This window comes from Callospermophilus lateralis, chromosome 3, assembly GCF_048772815.1.
Source record: "Callospermophilus lateralis isolate mCalLat2 chromosome 3, mCalLat2.hap1, whole genome shotgun sequence".
Taxonomy (NCBI): Eukaryota; Metazoa; Chordata; class Mammalia; order Rodentia; family Sciuridae; genus Callospermophilus; species Callospermophilus lateralis.
In genome coordinates, this window is record NC_135307.1 from 77,953,294 (window position 1) to 77,979,782 (window position 26,489).

At 35.5% G+C, this 26,489-nt stretch overlaps 2 protein-coding genes across 2 annotated transcripts; both read right to left on the reverse strand.

The window, feature by feature from the left end:
• Positions 1-12,311: 12,311 nt before the first annotated feature.
• On the reverse strand, positions 12,312-13,283 carry LOC143393889 (olfactory receptor 4K15-like). Its single transcript, XM_076848384.2, has one exon. It carries the CDS (start codon positions 13,281-13,283, stop codon positions 12,312-12,314), a length of 972 nt encoding a protein of 323 aa, XP_076704499.2.
• Positions 13,284-25,046: 11,763 nt separating this feature from the next.
• LOC143393890 (olfactory receptor 4K15) lies at positions 25,047-26,057 on the reverse strand. The gene has a single exon (XM_076848385.2). It carries the CDS (start codon positions 26,019-26,021, stop codon positions 25,047-25,049), a length of 975 nt encoding a protein of 324 aa, XP_076704500.2. The 5' UTR covers positions 26,022-26,057.
• Positions 26,058-26,489: the final 432 nt, after the last annotated feature.

Sequence of the window (26,489 nt, forward strand, 5' to 3'; positions counted from 1 at the left end):
CATCAAGCCCCATGGTGGTTTCCTCCAATTATGATTTCACACCAGTAAAATCTATTGTTAAAGTGCTCAACTGGTTTTGCCATTTGTAGTTTAATAGAACAAAAATCTACTCCTTCAACATGATGGACTTTCAAATATTTTAAGATTCTCTCATTTATTTTCCAATACAAATTTTCTATTGCCTTAGCAACATCAACAGTTTTTTAAAAGTACATTTTTTATAATACTTTTTTAAGTTCTGTCTTTCTCACTCTGGAAGTTCAGCTATAACTTGTAAATAATCAACTATAAAGAAAATAAAGATCAGATTCTTTTCCCTCAGCAAATTCAACTCTTTGTATATTCTCTAATAAGGTTCATATACACAAGAAAACAAGTACAAGTGTGTTCATTGCAACATTTTCTTGAACATAAGAAGAGATAATAGGAACAATCTATGTGTTCATATGTTGGAGTTGTCAACTTATAATATTCACTGCAATGAAATATTCCACAATGATTAATTAATTAATAATTAATAATTAATTAATACTAAATTTCATGTGTGAACACTTTGAAAATTTTTAAAAACAATGTTGAAGAATGAAATAAATTGAAAAATACCCAAATTTTTTAGTAACAATCAAGTATGTATATACTTCTATAAAATAAAATTTAAACATTATCTGAGTAATAAAAATAAATTAAAAGTAATATAAGAGGAGGAGCTAGTAGAATATGTCACGAATTGATATTAAGTATGACCACAGAATCAACAATATGACATATATTTTTTGAAGATCTAAAGCAGCCATGGTAAAAGGAAAGTATTGGAGATTTTTACCCTATTCTTTTGTTTTCTTTTTATCTAGAATTGTTAAGACTAAAGGTGACTCCCATAGCATTCTGTATGATACAAAGTTAGTGGATAGATGACTCTATGCATGTGAAAGCCCACAGACAAATAAATCACAAATATCCAACATGAATGATGAACTTAATCAAACTAACAAACATGCAAACAAGTGAAACACCAAGCAGAATGACAGGGCTTCTCAGCTGGGATGCAAAATATGACAATCAAATCTAATTGTTAAAAATATCTGTCACTGGTGATGTCATCAAAATATCATAATAAAAGATCCCCAGCCCACATCTCCTCACAGACACAAACATTTAACAGCCATTCACACACACAAAAAATAAAATAAATAAAAAATTTTTAAAAAATTTAAAAAGAGCTTCTTGGTCCCTGGGTTTGGAATCAAGTAGAATTTTCTGAAATCCTGGTAAATCCAAGTCTGAGAAAGTTCACTTTGAGGAGACACCCATGCGCTTGTTGCAGGCCCAGTGGCTATAGTCCTCCCTGTTGACTTGAACCGGCCCCAGCAACTTAGGAGAACTACACCTGTCCCACTTCTTTGCAATTCTACCTACAGCCCCTTCTTCCAAGGGACTGTTCACATTAGCAATGCCCACCAAACTGATGGAATCAAATATCTAGTTGTGATAAAACAAATCCACCAAAAGTTCTCAGCATTTAGGCACACAGTAAAGGGCACATTTCACACACACAAAAAAAAAGTTAACATACTCAACGGTGAAAAGTTAAAAACTTTTTGGTTAAGATCAGGAGTATGACAAGAATGCCCACCCTCATCACTTTTATTCAACATAATACTGAAATTCTTAGAGAAATTAGACAAGAAAAAGAAAACATTACTGATAGAAATGAAAGAAATTCCAAAGAAATGGAATTTCTGTTCTGGAACCTAAATATTAAATATTATTAAGATCCTCCCAAATTATTCCATAAATTAAATATAGTCCCAAATAAAATCTCATCAGGTTTTATTGTAGAAATTGGAAAACTTATTCTAGAATTTATTTGTAAATGTGAATGACCTAGAAAAACAATCACAACAATAAAATTTTGTAAAAGTAAATATTGGAGACCAAAACCTATCTGATTTCAAAACTTATTATAAAGATTTAGTAATCAAAATAATGTGAGATTAATTTAAATATAGGCAAATAGATTGGTGAGGTCCAGAAAATGGCCAATTGAATACCGGCCAGTACAAAAAGGTAAAGATAGCATTTTAAATAAATTATGTTAGAATAATTAAGCAGGAAACAACAAAATCAAAACAAGCAAAAAGAAAAAAAAAAAAAACTTTGACGCACACCTCACAAAGTAAACTATTTAACTCAAAATGGACACCAGACCAAACAGTAAAATCAAAAATTAAAAAGCTTCTTGAAGAAAATGAAGGGGAGGACTTGCATTTCCTTGGATTAGGTGAAAATGCCGCAGTCTGGCTGGGCACAATTCAGGAGCCACTTGTCAAAAGAAACTAACTTTATTTTTAGAACCACACAAGATAAACAAAACAGCTCCTCAGGAAAAAACCCTCAGAGCCCAACTGCCACCACCGGCTTCCCACAAGCCACACACCCCAACAACCTCTTCCTCCCACAATCCTCCTGCTCTTGAGGCCGATTGGCTGGGTCGCATGGGCGGAGCCAAAAAAGTCCCCCAATGAGCAGCTCCGTGGTCTGAAAGGGCAGGGAAACAGCCCAATGAGCATCACCGCAGAGGAGCCAATCAGCTAGATGTTGCTGGGGCCGCTGTGAGCCAATCATCAGCTGGCAGTCTGAAAGTTTGCTGGGGCCCCAATCATCAGCTGGCAGTCTGAAAGTTTGCTGGGGCCCCTTCGGCTGTGGCTCTCAACAGAAAATTTTCTTACTTTACATATGATACAAAAAGACTGTTGCTTAAAAAGCAAATTAATAAATTATGCTAAAAATTAATTTAAAATTTACCTTTAAAATCACAGTGCAAAGAAAGAAGAACAAGCCCCAAACTGGGGGAGAATAATTGAAAAGCATATCTGATAAAGAACTTTAATCAAAATAAAAAATTCAACCTGGAACATGGCCGCGGGTGGGGAGGGAGCACTCCCATGACCTCCTCAGCTATGCTGCCGGAGAGAGACTTCAGAACCACTGGAGGCTGTCTGCTCAGGAACGTCCAGCAAAGTTGGGCTGAGGTGAAACCTAAGCCAGGACTTTGAGCTTCTCAGAGGCGGTAGCGTGCTCTGCAGCCAGTGAATCCAGCCATCCCTCACGCAGAGGTACTGGCTGGTTGATTGGTGACCCGCCACGGTTGCAGCAGCAACTCAATGCTACGGGAGACCCTTGAGCAGCATAGAGAAAGGAAACTTTGAATCCTTTGAGGAGGTGCCAACCGAGCCTCCATGGGCCAGCTACCGAGATCTGAGATAGTGATTTAGGAGAGACAGACCAGACCCACCCTTCCAACTGGACACCCCCGGCAAGGAGACCGGCGTCCACCATGGCAGAGAATAGACATCATCAGAGTTTGGTGAATGGGATCACTTCCCAGCGAAATCGGCTACAACAGGTGTGTGACCTTCAGCCCACCATATCCATACAGCTGGGAAATCTCAAAAATCTCTCCCCAGCTCTCCTAGGGCATGATTATCAGAGCCAAGGGTAACAGGAGGGGCACCTGACCTCCAACTCCCCCTCCCACCAGCAGCGACAGCTGAGACCTTTTTCACCAGCTCCTGGGGATGTGGCTACCAGAGGAAATCAGGCAAAATAAGCTGATGGCCCCCAGCTCCTGCACTCCACAACCTTGAGGTCTGGGTGAATGGTAAACAGAGAGAGTGCCCAGTTGTTCAAGAGAACAGGGCATCCAGGAGGCTGCAGGCCCAGAGTGTAGCTAGATCTGTGGAGAACCACACCAGCGAGTGGGGCCTGGCTGGCAGGAGAAGCAAGGTGGGGGGTGGGGGGGATTGGAGACCAGGAGCAGCCCTGGGTGACCAGGATTGGGGAAGAGGAGCCGCCTCACAGGGATTGTTTCCTGTGTATTGAGGGCAGAAACTTGGCCCAGAAGGCACAGCTCCACCTACTGGAAGAGAATATAATAGAACTCCAAGACTGCATTTATCTTTTTTTTTTTTTTTATTTTCAAAATTTTATTTTTTCCTTTTCTTTTATTCTACCTATTTTTACTAAATGCAAATAGGTGAATGTTCTGAGGCTGTCTATAGTGCTCGCTCCCAAGTCCCTAGCTACCCCCAAATACTCTGGTCCATTCTCCTGTTAATATCCCCCCTCAGTAGAGTAATCTTCCAAGGTAGCTAAGATATACTAACCACCATACCATCACATCACCCACCCTAAACATAAATTCCGAAAACAAAACCGCAGATCGCTGTTCACCATCAGATCCATATGCCTTTTATGAAATGAATGAATTTGCTTTAAATTACAATAAAACCCAACATCTCTAGACATAGTCTCCCATCACAAAAGAGAGATCCCGGAGATATACAAAACCAAAACAAATTTATAAGAGAAAATAGTAACACAGCAGTCAAACAGACCTGGAATGTAACACGAGCATCACGAAAAACAAGGGAAAAAAGGATTACAAACAATGCAGGACAGCTTAAATTTACAGGAGAACCTAGAGGCATCAGAAAAATGGTCAGATAAAGAACTCAAGGCATACCTGACTCAGATGGAATGGAATCTTAAAGAGGACATTAGACAGCAAATGCAAACAATGAAAGAACACTTCGACAATGAATTACATAAACAAATTCAAGAAGCAAAAGAACAACTCTACAGGGACATAGACGTTATAAAAAGAAGTCAAACAGTAATCCTAGAAATGAAGGAAACTATAAACCAAATTAAAAACTCAAATGAGAGTATTACCAGTAGATGAAGTGGAAGTCAGAACATCAGACAATGAAGACAAAATATATCATCTCGAAAAGAGTCTAGTCAACTCAGAAAGGCTGGTAAGAAGCCAGAAGCAATACATCCAAGAGATATGGGATATTATAAAAAAGCCAAACTTAAGAGTCATTGGGATAGAGGAAGATATAGAGGTCCAAACCAAAGGAACGAGCAATCTGTTGAATAAAATAATTTTAGAAAACTTTCCAGACATGAAAAATGAAACGGATGTCCAAATCCTAGAAGCCTACAGGACGCCGAACATACAAAACCGTAATAGACCAACTCCAAGACACATTATTATGAAGATATTCAACATACAGAACAAGGAGAGAATATTAAAAGCTACAAGAGAAAGGAGGCAGATTACATTCAGGGGTAAACCAATTAGGTTAATGGCTGATTTTTCATCAGGGATGCTGAAAACAAGAAGATCCTGGCACAATGTATTTCAAACAGCTGAAAGATAATGGGTGCCAACCAAGAACATTGTATACAGCAAAATTAAGCTTCAGGTTTGACAATGAAATAAAAATCTTTCAAGATAAACAAAAGTTAAAAGAATTTGCAGCCAGAAAACTAGCACTGCAAAGCATTTTGGGCAAAACAATACACAAAGAGGAAATTAAAAACAATAACCAAAACCAACAGTGGGAAGTACCTTGGTAAAGGGGGGGGGACTAATCAAAGAGGAAAAAACAAAACAAATTAAAAATAAATAAGTAAATAAATAAATAAACAAACAAACATGACTGGAAGTACAAACCATATATCAATAGTAACCCTAAATGTTAATGGCTTAAACTCACCAATTTAGCGACATAGACTGGTAACCTGGATTAAATAAACAGATCCAACAATATTCTGCCTTCAGGAGACTCATCTGATAGGAAAAGACATATACAGGCTGAAGGTGAAATGTTGGGAAAAATCATACCACTCACATGGTCCTCGGAAGCAAGCAGGGGAGGCCATCCTCATATCGAATAAAATCGACTTCAAGCCTAAGTTAATCAAAAGGGATAAAGAAGGACACTATATACTGTTAAAGGGAACCATTAACCAACAAGACACAACAATTATCAGTATTTATGCACCAAACAATGGTGCTGCTACGTTCATAAAACAAACTCTCCTCAAGTTCAAGAGACAAATAGACCATAACACAATAATTATGGGTGACTTCAACACACCTCTCTCACCATTGGACAGATCTTCCGAACAAAAGTTGAATAAAGAAACTATAGACCTCAATAACACAATTAATAACCTAGACTTAACTGACATATATAGAATATATCAACCATCATCAAGCGGATATACTTTTTTCTCAGCAGCACATGGATCCTTCTCAAAAATAGACCATATATTATGCCATAGGGCAACTCTTAGAAATTATAAAGGAGTGGAGATAATACCATGCATCTTATCTGATAATAATGGAATGAAACTGGAAATCAACGATAAAAGAAGCAAGGAAAAATCCTACATCACTTGGAGAATGAACAATATGCTACTGAATGATCAATGGGTTACAGAAGACATAAAGGAGGAAATAAAAAAATTCTTAGAAATAATGAAAATGCAGACACAACATATCAGAATCTATGGGACACAATGAAAGCAGTTCTAAGAGGAAAATTCATTGCTTGGAGTTTATTCCTCAAAAAAAGAAAAAAACAACAAATAAATGATCTCACAATTCATCTCAAAACCCTAGAAAAAGAAGAGCAAAACAACATCAAATGTAGTAGAGGAGAAGAAATAATTAAAATCAGAGCTGAAATCAATGAAATTGAAACAAAAGAAACAATTGAAAAAAATTGACAAAACTAAAAGTTGGTTCTTTGAAAAAATAAATAAGATTGACAGACCCTTAGCCATGCTAACAAATAGAAGAAGATAGAGAACTCAAATTACTAGCATACAGGATGAAAAAGGCAATATCACAACACACTGCAGAAATACAGAAGATAATTATAAATTATTTTGAAACCTTATATTCCAATAAAATAGAAGATTGTGAAGACATCAATAAATTTTGTAAATCATATAATTTGCCCAGATTGAGTCAAGAGGATACACACAACTTAAACAGATCAATATCAATGGAGGAAATAGAAGAAGCCATCAAAGGCTACCAACAAAGAAAAGCCCAGGACCGGAGGGGTATACAGCAGAGTTTTACAAAACCTTTAAAGAAGAACTAATACCAATAATTTTCAAGCTATTTCAGGAAATAGAGAGAAAGGGAGCTCTTCCAAATTCATTCTACAAGGTCAACATCACCCTGATTCCAAAACCAGACAAAGACACTTCAAAGAAAGAAAACTACAGACCAATATCTCTAAAGAACTTAGATGCAAAAATCCTCAATAAAATTCTGGCAAATCAGATACAAAAATATAACAAAAAGATTGTGCACCATGATCAAGTAGAATTCATCCCTGGGATGCAAGGCTGGTTCAACATATGGAAATCAATAAATGTTATTCACCACATCAATAGACTTAAAGATAAGAACCATATGATCATCTCGATAGATGCAGAAAAAGCATTCGACAAAGTACAGCATCCCTTTATGTTCATAACACTAGAAAAACTAGGGATAACAGGAACTTACCTCAACATTGTAAAATCTATTTATGATAAGCCTCAAGCTATCATCATTCTAAATGGAGAAAAATTGAAGACATTCCCTCTAAAATCTGGAACAAGACAGGGATGCCTTCTCTCACCACTTCTATTCAACTTAGTTCTCGAAACACTGGCCAGAGCAATTAGACAGATGAAAGAAATTAAAGGCATAAAGATAGGAAAAGAAGAACTTAAATTAGCACTATTTGTGGATGACATGATCCTATACCTAGAAGACCCAAAATGTTCCACCAAGAAACTTCTAGAGCTAGTAAATGAATTCAGCTAAGTGGCAGGATATAAAATCAACATGCATAAATCAAAGGAATTCCTGTATATCAGTGACAAATCCTCTGAAATGGAAATGAGGACAACCACCCCATTCACAATATCCTCAAAAAAAAAAAAACTTGGTAATCAACCTAACAAAAGAGGTGAAAGACCTATACAATGAAAACTACAGAATTCTAAAGAGAGAAATAGAAGAGGAACTTAGAAGATGGAAAGATATACCTTGTTCATGGGTAGGCAGAACTAATAACATTAAAATGGTGATATTACCAAAAGTACTCTATAGGTTTAATGCAATGCCTATCAAAATCCCAATGGCATTTCTCGCAGAAATAGAAAAAGCAAGCATGAAATTCACCTGGAAAAATAAAAGACCCAGAATACTAAAAGCAATTCTAAGCAGGAAGAGTGAAACAGGTGGTATAGTGATACCAGATTTTAAACTATACTACAGAGAAATAGTAACAAAAACAGCATGGTACTGGTACCAAAACAGGCGGGTAGACCAATGGTACAGAATAGAGGACACAGAGACCAATCCACAAAATTACAATTACCTATATTAAACAAAGTTACTAAAAGCATGCAATGGAGAAAGGATAGCATCTTCAACAAATGGTGCTGGGAGAACTGGAAATCCATATGCAACAAAATGAAATTGAATCCCTTTCTCTCACCATGCACAAAAGTTAACTCAAAATGGATCAAAGAGCTAGGAATCAAACCAGAAACTCTGCATCTAATAGAAGAAAAAGTTGGCTTTAATCTCCATCTTGTGGGGTCAGGCTCCAAATTCCTTAATAGGACACCCATAGCACAAGAGTTAAAATCAAGAATCAACAAATGGGACCTACTCAAACTAAAAAGTTTTTTCTCAGCAAGAGAAACAATAAGAGAGGTAAATAGGGAGCCTACATCCTGGGAACAAATTTTTACCCCTCACATTTCAGATAGCGCCCTAATCTCTTAAAAAATTAAACAATAAGAAAACAAATAACCCAATCAACACATGGGCCAAGGATCTGAACAGACACTTCTCAGAGAAGGATATACAATCAATCAACAAATACACGAAAAAATGCTCATCATCTCTAGCAATAAGAGAAATGCAAATTAAAACACTCTAAGATACCATCTCACTCCAGTAAGAATGGCAGCCATTATGAACTCAAACAAAAACAAGTGCTGGCGAGAGTGTGGGGAAAACTTGTACATTGCTGTTGGGCCTGCAAATTGGTGCAGCCAAATTGGAAAGCAGTATGGAGATTCCTTGGAAAGCTGGGAATGGAATCACCATTTGACCCAGCTATTCCCCTTCTCGGACTATTCCCAAAATACCTAAAAAGACCATACTACAAGGTTACAGCTACATCAATTCACTATAGCTAGACTGTGGAACCAACCTGGATGTCCTTTAATAGATCAATGAATTAAAAAAATGTGGCATTTATACACACTGGAATATTACTTTTCACTAAAAAATAACAAAATCATGGCATTTGCAGGGAAATGGATGGCATTAGAGTAAATTATGCTAAGTGAAGTTAGACAATCCCTAAAAAACAAATGCTGGATGTCTTCTTTGATATAAGGGAGGTGACTCAAAACAGAGCAGGGAGGAAGAGTATGAGAAGAAGATTACCATTAAACAGGAACAAGAGGTGGGAGGGAATGGGAGAGAGAAGGGGAATTGCACGGAAAATGGAAGGAGACCCTCATTGTTATACAAAATTACATAAAAGAGGATGTGAGGGGGAAGAGAAAAAAAGAGAGAGAGAGAGAAATGAGTTTCAGAATATGGGGTAGAGAGAGATGATGGGAGAGGAGGGGAGGGGAAAGGGGATAGGAACGGGATAGGAAGGGTAGCAGAATACAACAGACACTAGTATGGCAGTATGTATGAACGTGACTGTATAACCAAGGTGATCCTGCAATCTGTACACGTGGGAAAAATAAGAATTCATACCCCATTTGACTCAAATGTATGTATATGATATGTCAAGATCATTGTAATGTTTTCAGCAACTAATAAAAATAAATAAATAAATAATTCACAGACCTTAATAATTAGAAAGCAAAGTACCAATTAAAAATGACCAAAAGATTTGAACATTCATTTCACCAAAGAAGATACATAAATATTTCAATAAGCATAGAATAATCCCAACATAATAGGAGAAATTAAAATTATAACCATGTGGAGTTGTTAGAGTACACCTCCAGAATGATTAAAATGCAAAAGCCAGACCCCACACAGTGTTGAGAAGCAAACAGATGAACTGAAACTCTCATATACTGCTAGGGGAATACTTAGTAAACCAATATGCTTTTCTTCAAAAGTTGAAAAAAAATTCCACCTGTATACATGCAAACACATACACATTTTATAAGGCATTTTTCCCAAAGTGAAAAATAAGAAATTAAATATTTGTACAAACTTGTACACAAATGCTGATAACAACTGCACTTAAAATAAAAATAAAATAAAAAATAAAAATAAATAAAAGCAAAAGAAATGCCTATCAACAGGTGAGTAGATTCAGAAAGTGTAATATACACGTATAACACAGGCTAATGTCTCCCTCAAAGATACAGTTTAATCCCCATTACCTATGAGTATGTTTATTGAAAGTCGAATGGAATGTTGCCATTATGATTAGGGGTATGGACCTTGAATCAATCTAATCATGTGTATCCTTATAAAGGGAGAACTCTTCCTAGATGCAGTAAAAACAGAGAAAGGTGTGATGACTAAAGATAGGTCGTCTTGCTGTCCTGAAAGATTGGAGGAAGTGGGCCATCAAGCAACAGAATTCAGAAGGTCTGTAGAATATGTAAAAAGGAAACAGATTTTTCCCTAGAGACTCCAGAGAAAACAATCCAATGCATAGCTTGAGTTTTGCCAGTCAAACATACACTAAACTTCTTACCTCAGACTTGAAAGATAAAAATTTATAATGTTTAAGCCTCTAAGTTTATAGTAATTTGTTATGGCATCCACTTAGCAATTAAAAATTGCTATATATAGCAATACATATGAATCTCAAAATGATTTTGCAGATTGAAAAGACAGACACAATTCAATCTATATAAAACTCCAAAAATTCAAACTGATCTTAATTGACAAAGGATATATCATTGATAATTTGGGAAGAGGGTAGAAAGGAGGAATACTTTAGCATTAAGAGGAATCTCTTGGGGTGATAGATGTGTGGTGATGTTTTGACATATTTATGTAACATTGTTTACTTGCTGCTTGTTTTCTGTGTCTCCCACTAAAATTCATGGTCTATGGCCAAGACTGGCAAATTATGGCTCCCAATGGAAAAATATGGGTCATAGTCTGTTTATGTATGACCCACAAGCTAAGAAGGATTTTTGTATTTATAAGGAGATATAAAACAAAAAGAAGAAGAATATACAACAGTATATGGACCTCAAAAAGTCTAATATTTACTACCTAGCCTGTTACAGAAAGTCTCCCAATCCATATCCTATCTGGTAAGGTATTTGGTTTAGTATGGTAAACCCAAGAACAATGTTTGACATGTAAAAGGTGAAATTTTAACCCATTAAATCCAAAATTTTCAATTCTGTGAACATAATAAATATTCAAATATTGTTTCGAAGTTGCCACAGTGATGTGTTTATTTGTTGCATAATTTAGCTTCATATAGGTGTTGCACAGCTGGGATAATGGGACACAATGGGTTACTGTGTGCATGTAAGTGTGTGCATAATGATTGAGAGCAGGAACAGGGGAAACTACTCCAAGATGACTGCTTAACAATACAAACGATAGCCAGGTATGGTGGCACACGCCTGTAATCCCAGCAGTTGGGCGGCTGAGGCAGGAGGATTGTGTTTTTCAAAGCCAGCCTTAGCAAAAGTGAGGCACTAAGCACCTCAGTGAGACCCTGTTTCTAAATAAAATACAAAATAGGGCTGGAGATGTGGCTCAGTGATCAAGTGCACCTGAGTTCAATCCTTGGTACCCCTCCCCAAAATTATTTTATCAGTAGTAGACAGAAATTAACATAACAAAATACAAAATTCTTCTGAGTAAATTTGTTCAGTGACTGGTTTTCCATGAACCATGATTATTTAGTAGACACACTGAGTAAAGACTTGCAAAAGTGTTGAATAAAATGGTTTCTGCTAGTTATTCATGTCATTTCAACATATCACCAACACCAAACAGAATTGTCTTCATGACCCATAACCTACATAGAGCAGTGTGAAATGTGTTCTTATCAAGGAAAATAAAATATTTTATATCATATTATACATGTAAATAGGTATAATCTTTGTGATCTAGAGATATATGCCTATGATTAATACAAAGTTAACATCAAAGTGGCACTTCTTTCAGAGGGAGAAAAGGTCATTATTAATCATTCAAAGTTTTTACATAATCAAGGAAAAAAGGAAATATAAAGCAAAAGAGAAAATACACAAAATTTAAAAAGTAATTAAATGGCTAAGGCTGATTTTATCACTTTTTATTATCATAGTTTAATTCAAGTAAATCTTTTAGACCAGTCAAAATTATTTGCTTTAATATTACAGTAATTACATTTAGAAATGTCCAAAGACAAATCTAAAATGTGGACAATCCTGTGAGTTTACTTTGACTGTAGGAAAAGAGCATTTCTTATCACTACAGAAACCTGGCCAGGATTCAGATACCGACTCTTCAGCTTGGACATAGCTGCTTTCATTTCTTTGTTCCTCAGAGTGTAGATAACAGGGTTTAGGATAGGAGTAAAGATGGTATAGAACACAGCAAGCACCTTGTCAACTGAGTAACCACTGAAGGGCCACACATAGATAAAAATGCAGGGTCCAAAAAAGAGTATGACCACAGTGATGTGAGCAGTCAGCGTGGAGCGGGCCTTGGTCATGCTAGCAGAGGAGCGGCTCCTGACTGTAATAAGAATCACAGTGTAGGACACCACCAAGAGGAGAAAGGAGCTCAATGAAAGAAAGCCACTGTCTGCAACTATTAGTAAGCTGATCACATAAGTGTCTCTACAGGCTAGCTTGGTCACTAGAGGCAGGTCACAGAAAAAACTGTCAACCTGATTAGGGCCACAAAAAGGCAAGTTAACAGTAAATGCCAACTGGCTAGTGGTGTGGATGAAGCCCACAAACCATGGAATGAGGACAAGAATTATACAAACACGGCGGCTCATGATGGTCATGTAATGCAGAGGCTTGCAGATGGCAACATAGCGGTCATAGGCCATGGATACAAGAATAACCATTTCACCGCCAGCAAAGAGATGAACACAGAAAATCTGAGTCAGGCAGGCTTCAAAAGAAATAGTCTTGCGCTCAACCAGTAAGTCTGCAATCATTTTGGGGGTAGCAAAAGAGGCAACGCATATGTCTATGAAAGAGAGGTTTGCAAGCAGAAAGTACATGGGGGTGTGAAGGCGGGAATCCGAGGTCACGGTGAGGATGATGAGAAAGTTGCCCAGCAGAATTGCAAGGTAGAGCAATGAGAAGATGAGAAACAAGACGGGCTGTAGCTCCTTGGAACTGGAGAGTCCCAGCAACACAAATTCTGTCACCCGAGAATGATTCATTTTCATTGGAAAAGCTTATATCTACCTACAGGAGCAGGAGACAAATAGAGACTGATTGGTGAATTGAGCATAGATACACCATCCTAATTTTGCCTCAGTCAATAAGAATTCCATTTTTTATTCAAATGTATACATTGTGTTTGCAGGCCTCTCACAGCAAATAGCACTGAAGCACTCAAAATAAAATGAATAGATCCAGAATAAGATAAAAATCCAAAACTCTTCAGGAAAAAGAGGATGGTGGTCTGGCAGTTAGAAGAGAACTCCAACCAACTGATTCATTGAATTATAAAATTGAAGAAGTTCAATCAGTGAATTGATGAATGAAAATGACTTCAGACTGGTTGTTTGCCATCACAGAATCCCAACCTTTAATCTACAAAGACAAAAACCTATCATTTTTTTTCATACCATCAAATAAGAACTCTATAAAAATTGTGAGTTCTACCAAAGGCAAATACAACTTTATAAAATTAACATTTTTCACATTACATTAAAACCAAAAGTATAAATTCAAAATCATATCATTTAAATAAGCAAGATAAATTCATGATACCAGAAGTTAGTGGTTATTCTTCACAGCTAAATGAAGGAGACAGAGAGGCTCAGGAACTTTTGGGGTGCTGGTAATGACCTTCTTGATGTGACTGACACTTACCTTTGCTTTTTTAGGATACACCAAGGAGAGTAGTTATTGTTGCCGCTCTCTCATGGGTTCTAAAGAACAGCTGCTATAGGCTGGGGATATGGCTCAAGCGGTAGCGCCCTTGCCTGGCATGCGTGCGGCGCTGGGTTCGATCCTCAGCAACACATAAAAAAAGTAAAATAAAGATGCTGTGTCCACCAAAAACTAAAATATAAATATTAAAAAATTCTCTTTCTCTTTCTCTCTCTCCCTCCCTCCCTCCCTCCCTCTCTCTCTCTCTCTTTAAAAAAAAAAGAAAAGAAAAAGAATAGCTGCTATAACACATGAAGATCTCTTATCTCCTTAATATGATTGTTTGGGAATTGGTTTCTTCAGAAGCTCTCCTTCCACAACTTGGTAGTAATAGAAATATTATTTAAGTGTTTAATAGTTGAGATTTGTTTACTAAAAAAATTTCCATTCTTGAAGTTTTCCCCCTGATGCTAAATACCTATGAGTGTGATAAGAAGAAAGCCAAGTGCCTCTTTTTCCTCCAAGTAATATCTGATATCATTAATGATAAAAATTTATGTAAACATCTTCCCCCTTTTGCCACTGGCAGGGTTGGTCAATGTGGACAGATATCTTAAATCAAGGCTTTTGTGTTTTAAAGTTTAAAATGAAGATGAGATGTTGGGCAACCAAACTATATAAGTTAATTCTTTTGACATTAATTCACTATGTGAGAACTTAAGCATCACCTTTTCTCAGAGTTCTGTGCTGCATGCTGCTTTTAAAACAATTAGAGTTTAAACTGTCACCCTGAACACTGTCCATAGATGTTAACTGTGTTCTTTTGGAACAGGTGATGAGCCTTTTTGTCCTTACTTCCTGACCAGCATGGTCCTTACTAGATAAAACAAGAATAGATTTCCTACTTAGTAATAACAACAGTCCTTCTATACCCAATAAAAACACTGTGCCACAGTGAATTATAAATCTAATGGGAAAATATTATGGGTTAAAATTGAAGCTGTGTTATCAAGCAGATGCATGGAATTGAGCAACTCCTTTAACCTTTCAAAGCACATTGTCTGCAGGCATAAAATTGAGACTATGGTTGCCCTTAAAGAGACACAAAAAGTGTTTCCTAGAAAATTATATAGATGAAATATCTTATCACAGGTAATAGAAAATATATGCAAACACTCTCAATGTTCTATTTCACCTCAGAATAAGTACTTTGTTTCTGATAATTATACTTTCTCAAAGATGATGTTGTCTGACTTACAGAAGACTCAATTCCCCATTATTAGATCAGGTAACATAAAGTTTGTTTCATTTCTTCTAATAATTTAGAGAGAATTAATAAAATCCTTCAGGATTTCCTAAGTTACTCTCAGGTTTCAAGTATACTTGAGTCCTATAAAATCACCATCTCCCACCTATCTGTATCTCTAAAGTGGTATTTCTGGTGGGTCAAGTAAAGTAGGGATGTGTTTAATTGTGGATCCCATGAAAATCTACCAGTTCAAAGTTAGAGACTTCAGAAACTTTCTCACCTGGCTAATCCCACCATTTCACCTTCCCTCCCCATCCATTGCATTTGTGACGAACTAATCACCAGTACTGATACATTGGCCCTTGTAGAGATACTGACAAAATGCTTCCACTTATCCAAGAAAAAGGGATGGTATCCAAAAATTTTTTATTCCATGGTCATACAACTTGTAAAGAATTTAATTCCTGTGCACAGGGTGCCAGGAAAGACATTGATATAACCCTGAAGATATAAGCAAGAAAATACTTAATTTTGAAGAGGGAAATATATACAGGCTTTGGGTCTCAGGATGAGCTGTGTTCAAGGAGCTGTGACAGGGCTGGATGCAGTGATCTAAGGAAGAACCAGAGTTCCCAGGAATCTGAAAGATGGAAGAGAATTGGGGTTGGCGTGAAGTTTTCCTCTGGATTTTGAAGATAAAATTTCAAATAGCAAATCAATTATATGTAAAGTGATGGAAAAATATGTAAAATCAAACAGGGAAATTTATCCTGGTTTATCAAAGAAATGCAGGCCTTAATCACTTTTTAGTGTCAGGTGTTTGGACAACAGCTAATAGACTGTATGAATACAAAACTTGAGTAGAGTAAGAAAAAAGTGAGAGATGAATGACTCTCTATTTTCTCTTCTGAGTAAAAAGCCAGGAAGACACAGGTTTCTCCTTGTCCATGCCTCATACTCTCCACACTGCCAAGAGAACAACTCTTTGGAATCCTCTGGATAGAGTAAAAGGCACTGAACACAAGTATATCCCTTCAGCTCTCTGGAGCATCATTGTCCTCAGCAAAAGACAAACGGAAAAACAACAATGGATTAGAAGCTATTTGGAGATTTGGGGTCAATGTATTGTAGTTGAGTGTTGATACACGTGTGCATAGGGGAGTGGATTGGTGGGGTGGTTTGGGGAAAAGCTGAAAGAGAGAGACAAAATATTCTGAGTGTTTATTTGATAACAGACAAAGTGGTATTATAATTTATTATTCTATTATGTAGATTATCTTATCTCTGAAAAACTTTTCCTAATTTCTTACAATATCTATCATTCTAATAAGTAATTTAAAATAAGGTTTTTATATTTTGGTCATCAAAATGAAAGAAATAACAAAAAATTCTCTCCACATTGATTTCCTATCTATTAATATAAATGTTATAGATCAGATTAATTTATTTCATTTTCTTCTTAAGAATAATGGTTTATAATTCATACTAAGAAAAAAAGAATATTAGTAATCCAGTTGCTAGCATAGGAAATAAGTATAGATTATCCCAAAATATATTTTCATTTCTAAACTTTGAAATTAAAAGGCAGCTACACATGAGAACATTTAGAAATCAGAATTCAGTCAGATTTTCTTAGACTCTCCACAGAATATCTAGCAGCTTCTTGGTTACCTAATTATTAAGACACTGTCAAAGTGCATCAAACATGGAGTGTTTTCAGATTTCAAAAAACATCTTAAGAGAATTTTTCATTTCTTGGTAAAGATGAAGTTTGATATATAGCAAAATAATCTTACATTATCATCAACCTCAAAATATGATAATAGACAATAAAAATATAAGTATAAACAATTGTTTTTGTCCATAAGTTATAAAACTTGTTTTCCTGGAAGACTAGAAGCAAATGGCAATAAAACTCATCCCCCTGATCTTACTAGACTTAGAACATCATTCCCTGTCTTCATTCTACCAGAATTTAGTAATAGATAAAAAGTTTAGCAAGTGCCTAAACACCCACTGAATAGAAAGCACTAACAGGTAGAGAGTACAGTTGTAACACAGTTTTCTCAGATTCTAAGTGCATCCCATCAGGGTTACTCCTCGCCCAGTGCAGTAGAAGACTCCTATAGACAGAGAAGTAGAAAACAGAACTTTACCTTTTCCAGATGGAGTTTCCAGTGATCTCCTCTTGACCAAATTCTGATGTAAATTTAACTTCCTTAATTACTTTTGTATTCAGAATAAATGCTATACGTTCAAAGTATAAGTGAACACTTATACAATTATACAATCTAGTAAATCTCCTAATCCTTATATCTCTAACTCTTCCAAACTTCCATTCACTAGGGAATTTCTATAATGAATGAATTTTCTGTATGCTCTTGACCTGATGCATTTTAATTTGGTCCCCTGCACTAAGGTGTGCTACAGTAATCTTTCATATCCTGCCAGTGAGGACTGAGTTCCTCTTTGATGTAAACAACCATTGCAATACACAAAGTCAATGTGATGTAAAGCCTTACATGATGCCAGGAAATGAATTTTATTGGAGAAATGAGAAATTCCCTGCAGAGGGAATAATTACAGATAATTTTTTTCAGGGTTAAAAATATCTTTTACCAACTAGTTGGTAAATCTGATAGCAAAATATTAGTTGAATCCACTACAACTCAGTGTGTAAAGAATTTCTGAGCCCTAAATTTTGTGTCATTAAACAGTTATCCAATCCTGTGAGTGATCATCAAGCCCCATAGTGGTTTCCTCCAATTACGATTTCACACCAGTAAAATCTATTGTTAAAGTGCTCAACTGGTTTTGTCATTTGTAGTTTAATAGAACAAAAATCTACTCCTTCAACATGATGGCCTTTCAAATATTTTAAGATATTCTCATTTATTTTCCAATACAAATATTCTATTGCCTTAGCAACATCAACAGTTTTGTCAAGTATATTTTTTAAAATATTTTTTATGTTCTGTGTTTCTCAGTCTGGAAGTTCAACTACGACTTGTAATTAATCAACTATAAAGAAAGTAAAGATTGGATTCTTTTTCCTTGGCAAATTTAACTCTTTGTATATTCTCTAATAAGGTTCATATACACAAGGAAACAAATGCAAGTGTGTTCATTACAACATTTTCTTGAACAAAAGAAGAGATAATAGGAACAATCTATGTTGGAGTTTTCAAACAACTTACAATATTCACTGCAATAAAATCTTCCACAATGATTGCAATTAATAATTAATTAATATTAGATTTCATGTGTGAACACTTTGAAATTTTTAAAAACAATGTTGAAGAATGAAATAAATTGAAAAATACCCAAATTTTTTAGTAACAATCAAGTATGGATATACTTCTATAAAATAAAATTTGAACACTATCTGAGTAATAAAAATAAATTAAAAGTAATATAAGAGGAGGAGGGGCTGGGGATGTGGCTCAAGTGGTGGCGCGCTCGCCTGGCATGCGTGCGGCCCGGGTTCGATCCTCAGCACCACATACAAACAGAGATGTTGTGTCCGCTGCCGATAACTAAAAAAAAAATAAATAAATATTAAAAAAAATTCTCTCTCTCTCTCTGTCTCTCCCTCTCTCACTCTTAAAAAAAAAAAAAGAGGAGGAGCTAACATAAAATGTCAAGAATTGATGATAGGTATGACCACAGTATCAACAATATGACATATATTTTTGAAGATCTAAAGCAACCATGGTAAACGTCCAATATTTGCTTTTTATGGGAGTAAATATGGGAAAGTATTAGAGATTTTGACCCTATTCATTTTTTTTATCTAGAATTTTTAAAACTAAAGGTATCCCATAGCATTCTGTATGATACAAAGTTAGTAGATAGATGACTCCATGCATGTGAAAGCCCATGGACAAATACATCACAAATATCCAAATTGAATGGTGAACTTAATCAAACTAACAAACATACAAACAAGTAAAACACCAAGCAGAATATCAGGGCTTCTCAGCTGGGATGCAAAATATGACAATCAAATCTAATTGTTAAAAATGTCTGTCACTGGTGATGTCATCAAAATATCTTAATAAAAGATCCCCAGCCCACATCTCCTCACAGAAACAAACATTTAGCAGCCATTCACAAATAAATAAATAAGTAAACAAACAAACAAATAAATAAAAATAAAATAAAATAAATAAAAATTTTCAATAAAGAGCTTTCTTTTGGGGTTTGGGATGAAGTAGAATTTTCTGAAATCCTGGTAAATCCAAGTTTGAGAAAGGTCACTTTGAGGAGATACCCATGCACTTGTTGCAGTCCTAGTGGTTACAGTCCTTGTTGTGGACTTGAAAGAGCCCCAGCAACTTAGGAGAACTACTCCTTTCCCACTTCTTTGCAGTTCTACTAACAGCCTGTTCTGCCAAGGGACTAGAAGGAGTTTTACCCATCTGTGTTCACATTAACAATGCCCACCAAACTGATGGAATCAAATATCTTCTTGTGATAAAACAAATATTCAAAAAGTTCTCAGCATATTAGCACACAAAAAAGGGCACATTTCACAAACAAAAAGTTAACATATTCAATGGTGAAAAGTGAAAAAATTTTCTTTTAAGATCAGGAGCATGACAAGAGTGCCCATCCTCATCACTTTTATTCAACATAATACTGAAATACTTAGAGAAATTAGGCAAGAAAAAGAAATAACATGAATCCAAATCAGAAAGGAAAAAGTTAGGCCATTTCTATTTGAAAATGATCTTATATAAAGAGTCCTAAAGTATCTACCAACAATTGTTAGAATTAATAAATAAATTCAGTAAGTTTATAAGACAAAAATTAGCATGCAAAAAGCAATCATAATTTTATATACCAACATTGAATTATCCAAAAGAGAAAGGAAGAAAACAGTTTTACTTGTGAACTTCATAAAAAACTTATGAATAAATTTAACCGAGGACAAGAAAGATTTGTACACTAAAACTATAAAAGTTGATGAGAGATTTTTAAAAATACACAAATAAGTGGAAAGACATCTCATGTTCATGAAGTAGAAGAAATGATATTTCATCATACTATCATTCATACTATCCAAAGCAATCTAAGATCCTGTACAATTAATATCAAAATCCCAATGTTTGTTTTTACAGAAATAGAAAAAAATCCTAAAAGTCATACCAAAAGTCAAACCAAACCAAACAAAACAAACAATTCAGTATGGCTAAAACAAGCTCCAGCAAAAAGAAAGTTGAAGCTTCACACTACCTGATTTCAAAATATGCTACAAATTCATGGTTATCAAAACAGCATGGTATCAATATAAAAACAGACTCATCGATCAAAGAAACACAACAGAAAGCCTATAAATAAATCCACATTTTTATTATTTTTTCATATCAAAAAAGCTTTATTAAGTGTAAAATTATATATGCATCCAAAGTGGTCTCTTTTTATTTGATTTTATTTTTTAAAATACACTACTGCAGAATGCATTACAATTTTAATACACATATAGAGCACAATTTTTCATATCTCTGTATATACAGTATGTTCATGCCAATTCATGATTTTATAAATGTACTTTTTTTTGCATTATGATTCTTCTTATACATGCATACCACAATTTTTATATCTCTGTTTGTATATAAAGTATGTTGACACCCAATTCATGTCTTCATACATATACTTTGGATAATGCTGTTCATCACATTCCATCATTCCTGCTAATCCCCTGCCCTCTTCCTTTACCTCCCACCCCTCTGCCCTATCTAGAATTCTTTTATTTCTCCCATGCTCCCCCTCCCTAGCCCACTATGATCAGCCTCCTTATATCAGAGAAAACAATCAGCATTTGTTTTTGGGGGGATTGGCTAACTTCACTTAGCATTATCATTTACCTGCAAATGCTCCTTTTTTATTGCTGAGTAAAATTCCATAGTGTATATATGCCACTTTTTTTTATCCATTCATCCACTGAAGGGCATCTAGGTTGGGTCCACAGTTTAGCTATTGTTAATTGTGCTGCTATAAACATTGATGCGGTTGTGTTCCTGTAGTATGCTGCTTTAAAGTCCTTTGGGTATACTCCAAGGAGAGGGATAGCTTGTTCAAATGGTGGTTCCATTCCGAGATTTTCAAGGAATCTCCATACTACTTTCCATATTGGCTGCAACAATTTGCAGTCCCACAAACAATGTATGAGTGTAACTTCCCCCGCCCCCACATCCTCACCAATGCTTATTGTTGTTTGTCTTCATAATAGCTGCCATTCTGACTGGAGTGAGATGATATTTAAGAGTGGTTTTGATTTGTGTTTCTCTAATTGCTAGAGATGATGAGCCTTTTTTCATATATTTGTTGATTGATTGTATATCCTCTTCTGAGAGGTTTCTGTCCACATTTTTATATGTAATTAAATTACTACAAAGGTGCCAAAACATACAATGTTAAAATGACAATCTCTTCAATATGTAACATTAGGAAAACTGGATACACACATGCAAATAAATGAAATTGGAGCCTATATATGCAGTTTATAAGGAACTCAACTCAATAACAAATCATCAATGAGATTAAAAAGTGGATAAAAGACTGGAGTAAACATTTCTCAAGAGAAGATATACAATGGCTTAAATATATTTAAAAATGTGTTCAATATCACTAACCATCAGGAAGATGCAAAAGAAAACCACAATGAAATATCACCTCTTGATTGTCAGAATAATTACTATCAAAAGACAAAAGATAGCAATGTTATAGATATAGAGAGAATGGAAACCTTAAACACCCATTGATGAGAATGTACATTGGTACAGACCTAATGGAGAACAATGTTGAACTGGAGCTTTATCAAGAATTTCAAAATAGAACTACCAGATGATCTTCCAATCAACTTCTGGCTACAAGTGAAAGGAAGGAAGTCAGCTCCTGATGTTCACTGCAGCATTATTCACAAAAGTCAAGATACAGAAACAAGCTAAGTGTTCATTAATGAATGAATAGGTAAAGAACACATATATTGAAATAATATTCAGTCATCAGGAAGAAGAAAGTCTTGACACTTATGACAACATGTATGAAACTGAAAGACATTATTCTAAGTTAGAATAAACCAGGTACAGAAAGACATATAGCACATGAACTCAACTATATATGGAATCTTTAAAACTTGAGTCACATTAGCAGAGTTCAGAACAGTGGTTTCCAGGAGTAAGAGGGTGGGTAAAATGAGGAAATGTTGGTCAAAAATGCAAGGTTTTGCTTCTGGAAGTCTAATACACAGAATAGTACCTCATGCTAATAACGGCACACTTAAAAATCTCTTTAAAAATAGATCTTAAGAGTTCTTGCCACACACAAAGGTAACTATTCTCAATCAACCTGGCTATGTCAGCATTTTACAATATGTATTGTATCGAAGCATCACATTGCATAACTCAAATATGAAAAAATTATGTCAATTTTATCTCAATAAAGCTGTAAAGATAACTGCACTGAAATATGTGAGGGTGGCAGGAAGCAGCTGCCCCATGTAACTGAAGAATTCTGATTTAATTGGAAAGGTGAAGGTTATGTGTACACTAACATTTTGAAAAGGTTGACAAATTTGTTTCTAGTGCAGTTGGAGGTGTACCACTGTAAAGCTATTTTCATGAATGCTGCAATTAGAAAAATACGTAAATAGACGACAAAGTGTAGGAGAATTTTTCACTGCTCTTCAGGAAAATTACAGATACAAAAGAAAGGATGTAAAATAAAGACATGGTACTAGATTAGTCAGAGACATCAGTATTAACTCATGTTGAGCCTCATACAAACACCCATGGATAGATAAAGAAGAATAATAGACTTGTAGGTATACATTTTACACTGCCAGAAATTAGAGTTTGTTCTGTGACCACAATAGTCTTATGCTAGAAATATAACTAAATAAATAAAATATCTGGAAAATCCTCATGAACAAGGAAAAAAGAATAAAAGTACTTATTAAAGGACAAAGAAAACAAGTAGAAATGGAAATTTGTAAATACTATAACACAAATAATAATAAAAGTAACATCTATTAAAATTTTGAAAAGTAGCAAAAATAAAAATGTGAACCTTAATTATAAAACAAATGCTCTATAAAGGTTTCCTCTAATAGAAAATCACCTGAAATAGTCTTGAACTGCATCTGGGATAGTGTGTTTGAGAAGGTGTTTGATTTGGGAAAATAGTGTATTGGGGACAGCATCCAAATAATAGAAACTGAGGGTGTTGATAAAGTGCAATATAAAAGATGAAATCCTATAAACAGTTTTTAATCATCTGGTTACCACCAGAACTGAGATTCACTGTTCCTAGAATATTCTTTAATGAACCATGTAGGTGTGCCCCCCATAAGACTCTGAAATATTGACCCACTATGTGCCAATATCCACTAATTCAGGGTTTTCTATAAGGGTGTAAACCTTCCCAGTTTTGACTGCTTCTGGGTAATGAGTAGAATTCACTGGGTTTAGGATAAGCATTTGGTAAAGTTAACCACAGTCCTTGATGGAGAACATTGGCGACCTGCACAGATCTGTCCACTATGTTGAAAACAGGCAAAGCAAAAGGTATAGTGGAATGTAGAAAAAATATTTGCTAACTTTTGCATTGTTAAGATATCCTTGTGCTTAGAATAAGTCTACTCTGTCATTAAGTCTTGTAGAAGGTGATTGATCATATAATTTAAAAAATTTTATTGCAAGAGTGTTGCTGGAATAAATTATAATACAAGTCTGCAACTAATTAAAGTCATAATTCAAATTGATTCCTTCCTTCCTTCAACATTCACGTTAGATTTTTCTTCATCCTAGTTCAGTCATTTGGTTTATCCTATAGATTACATGGTTGAGTAGCTCAAACCTTTGTTATTGAGGCATGGTCAGTGCAAATTGTCAAAACCAATTGCTTCCTATTTTACAGGGCACAGAAACACCAAAAGACACTCCAGTGAATTCATTAAATTTCAGCCATACTCTTTTCCTGCCCAATTTTAGTTTTTCATGAAAATTATGCATACTAATTTTAACAATAGAGGGCCTCCTTATTTATCTACTTATTAATTCATTCAGTTTTACTTATTATCCAAAAATATCCAAGATGAACACAGCTCATCTTTAGTGCAAACCACCCTGTAGCCTCTTAGAATCTGTTTTTCAAACATTATATGTGATCTTCTATAAAATGCGGGGCTTTCCTCTAGAACAATAACCATTAACAATGTTCCTCATCTCCTTCTTGATCATGTCCTTATTTTTCACAAATAGCTCCATTTAATTGAATTATCTTCTATACATAGAGCATTCCATTAGCAAAAGGCAAGGAATCTTTTTTACTGAACAATGAACTTGATGCAGGGATCCTCTGAATTAACCATCCTATGAGTGACCCCAATACCTGTAATACAGATGTATTCACAAGTATATGATGACAGAAAGAAGACAACAACATAGCTCAGAAAGACAGTAGCTACTCATCACTGTTGTTCCAATTAAAAAAGAAAACTGTTTTAGAAAATGTACTCCCTTCTGTACACAGAGCAAAAATCACCCTATTGATTAAAATATGAACAATTCAAGTTTCACCCATACAAGGCTCAAAGTATTTATATTTTAGTAAATCTTATTGTTGACTTGAAAACCAATAACACTTTACTTAAAAACCATTTCAAATTTTAAAATATGAGTCAAAGAAAGTCAATGAAGAACTAAAAACACAACAGAAAGATGATTAAATTTGATAAAAATTTATTATAGTTTTATTATCATGATTAAACTATAATTTAAATTAATCAGCTCTATAGGTTAAAATGATTTACTTTTACATCACAGAAATTTCAGAAAAGGTTAAAACTCCTTCAAGTTTACTTTGATTGTAGGAAAAGAGCATTTCTTATCACTACAGAAACCTGGCCAGGCTTCAGATACCGACTCTTCAGCTTGGACATAGCTGCCTTCACTTCTTTGTTCCTCAGAGTGTAGATAACAGGGTTTAGGATAGGAGTAAAGATGGTGTAGAACACAGCAAGCACCTTGTCAACTGAGTAACTGCTGAAGGGCCACACATAGATAAAAATGCAGGGTCCAAAAAAGAGTGTGACCACAGTGATGTGAGCAGTCAGCGTGGAGCGGGCCTTGGCCATGCTAGCAGAGGAGCGGCTCCTGACTGTAATAAGAATCACAGTGTAGGACACCACCAAGAGGAGAAAGGAGCTCAATGAAAGAAAGCCACTGTCTGCAACTATTAGTAAGCTGATCACATAAGTGTCTCTACAGGCTAGCTTGGTCACTAGAGGCAGGTCACAGAAAAAACTGTCAACCTGATTAGGGCCACAAAAAGGCAAGTTAACAGTAAATGCCAACTGGCTAGTGGTGTGGATGAAGCCCACAGACCATGAGATAAGGACAAGAATTATACAAACACGGCGGCTCATGATGGTCATGTAATGCAGAGGCTTGCAGATGGCAACATAGCGGTCATAGGCCATGGATACAAGGATAACCATTTCACTGCCAGTGAAGAGGTGAACAAAAAAAATCTGGGCCAGACAGGCATCAAAAGAAATAGTCTTGCGCTCAACCAGTAAGTCTGCAATCATTTTGGGGGTAGCAAAAGAGGCAACGCATATGTCTATGAAAGAGAGGTTTGCAAGCAGAAAGTACATGGGGGTGTGAAGGCGGGAATCCGAGGTCACGGTGAGGATGATGAGAAAGTTGCCCAGCAGAATTGCAAGGTAGAGCAGTGAGAAGATGAGAAACAAGACGGGCTGTAGCTCCTTGGAACTGGAGAGTCCCAGCAACACAAATTCTGTCACCCGAGAATGATTTGTCTCATTCATTGATTTTGGAAAGGACGTATCTTCATTTACCTGAATAGGAGATAGATAGAGATCAATCCATTAATTAAGTATGATTTCTTTTCCCAGTAGTGCTTTCAGTATTCTAATTCTTCTTTATTTTTATAGGCCTATTTTTCAAAAAAATCATTAGACATTGTATAGGTAATAGAAAATGCCTCATTAATGTAGTTAAAGTTTAAAAACTGGCAAAGCTTATAGAGGGTGTTGAAAGCCCAATAGTTCGTACCCTGAAAAGGGGTCTAAGGAAAAGGACTAAGCTCAGGAAATATTCTGTTTGTTGATGTGGTTGACAGTTATGTGGTAGCTTTCACTTTGTAAAAACTTACCAAGTGGCGCACTTGTTTTTTGTACCTTTGTGAACACACATATTTATAAAGATTAACCAGGAGGGAAAGAGAGACAACATTGCATTTGTGTAAATAGGTTAGTAGGAGGAATCATTGCCTT

What these genes read in the sequence shown, in the direction of transcription:
- LOC143393889 (XM_076848384.2), bottom strand. Translation starts at nt 13,283, where the DNA reads ATGAAAATGAATCATTCTCGGGTGACAGAATTTGTGTTGCTGGGACTC.
- LOC143393890 (XM_076848385.2), bottom strand. Translation starts at nt 26,021, where the DNA reads ATGAATGAGACAAATCATTCTCGGGTGACAGAATTTGTGTTGCTGGGA.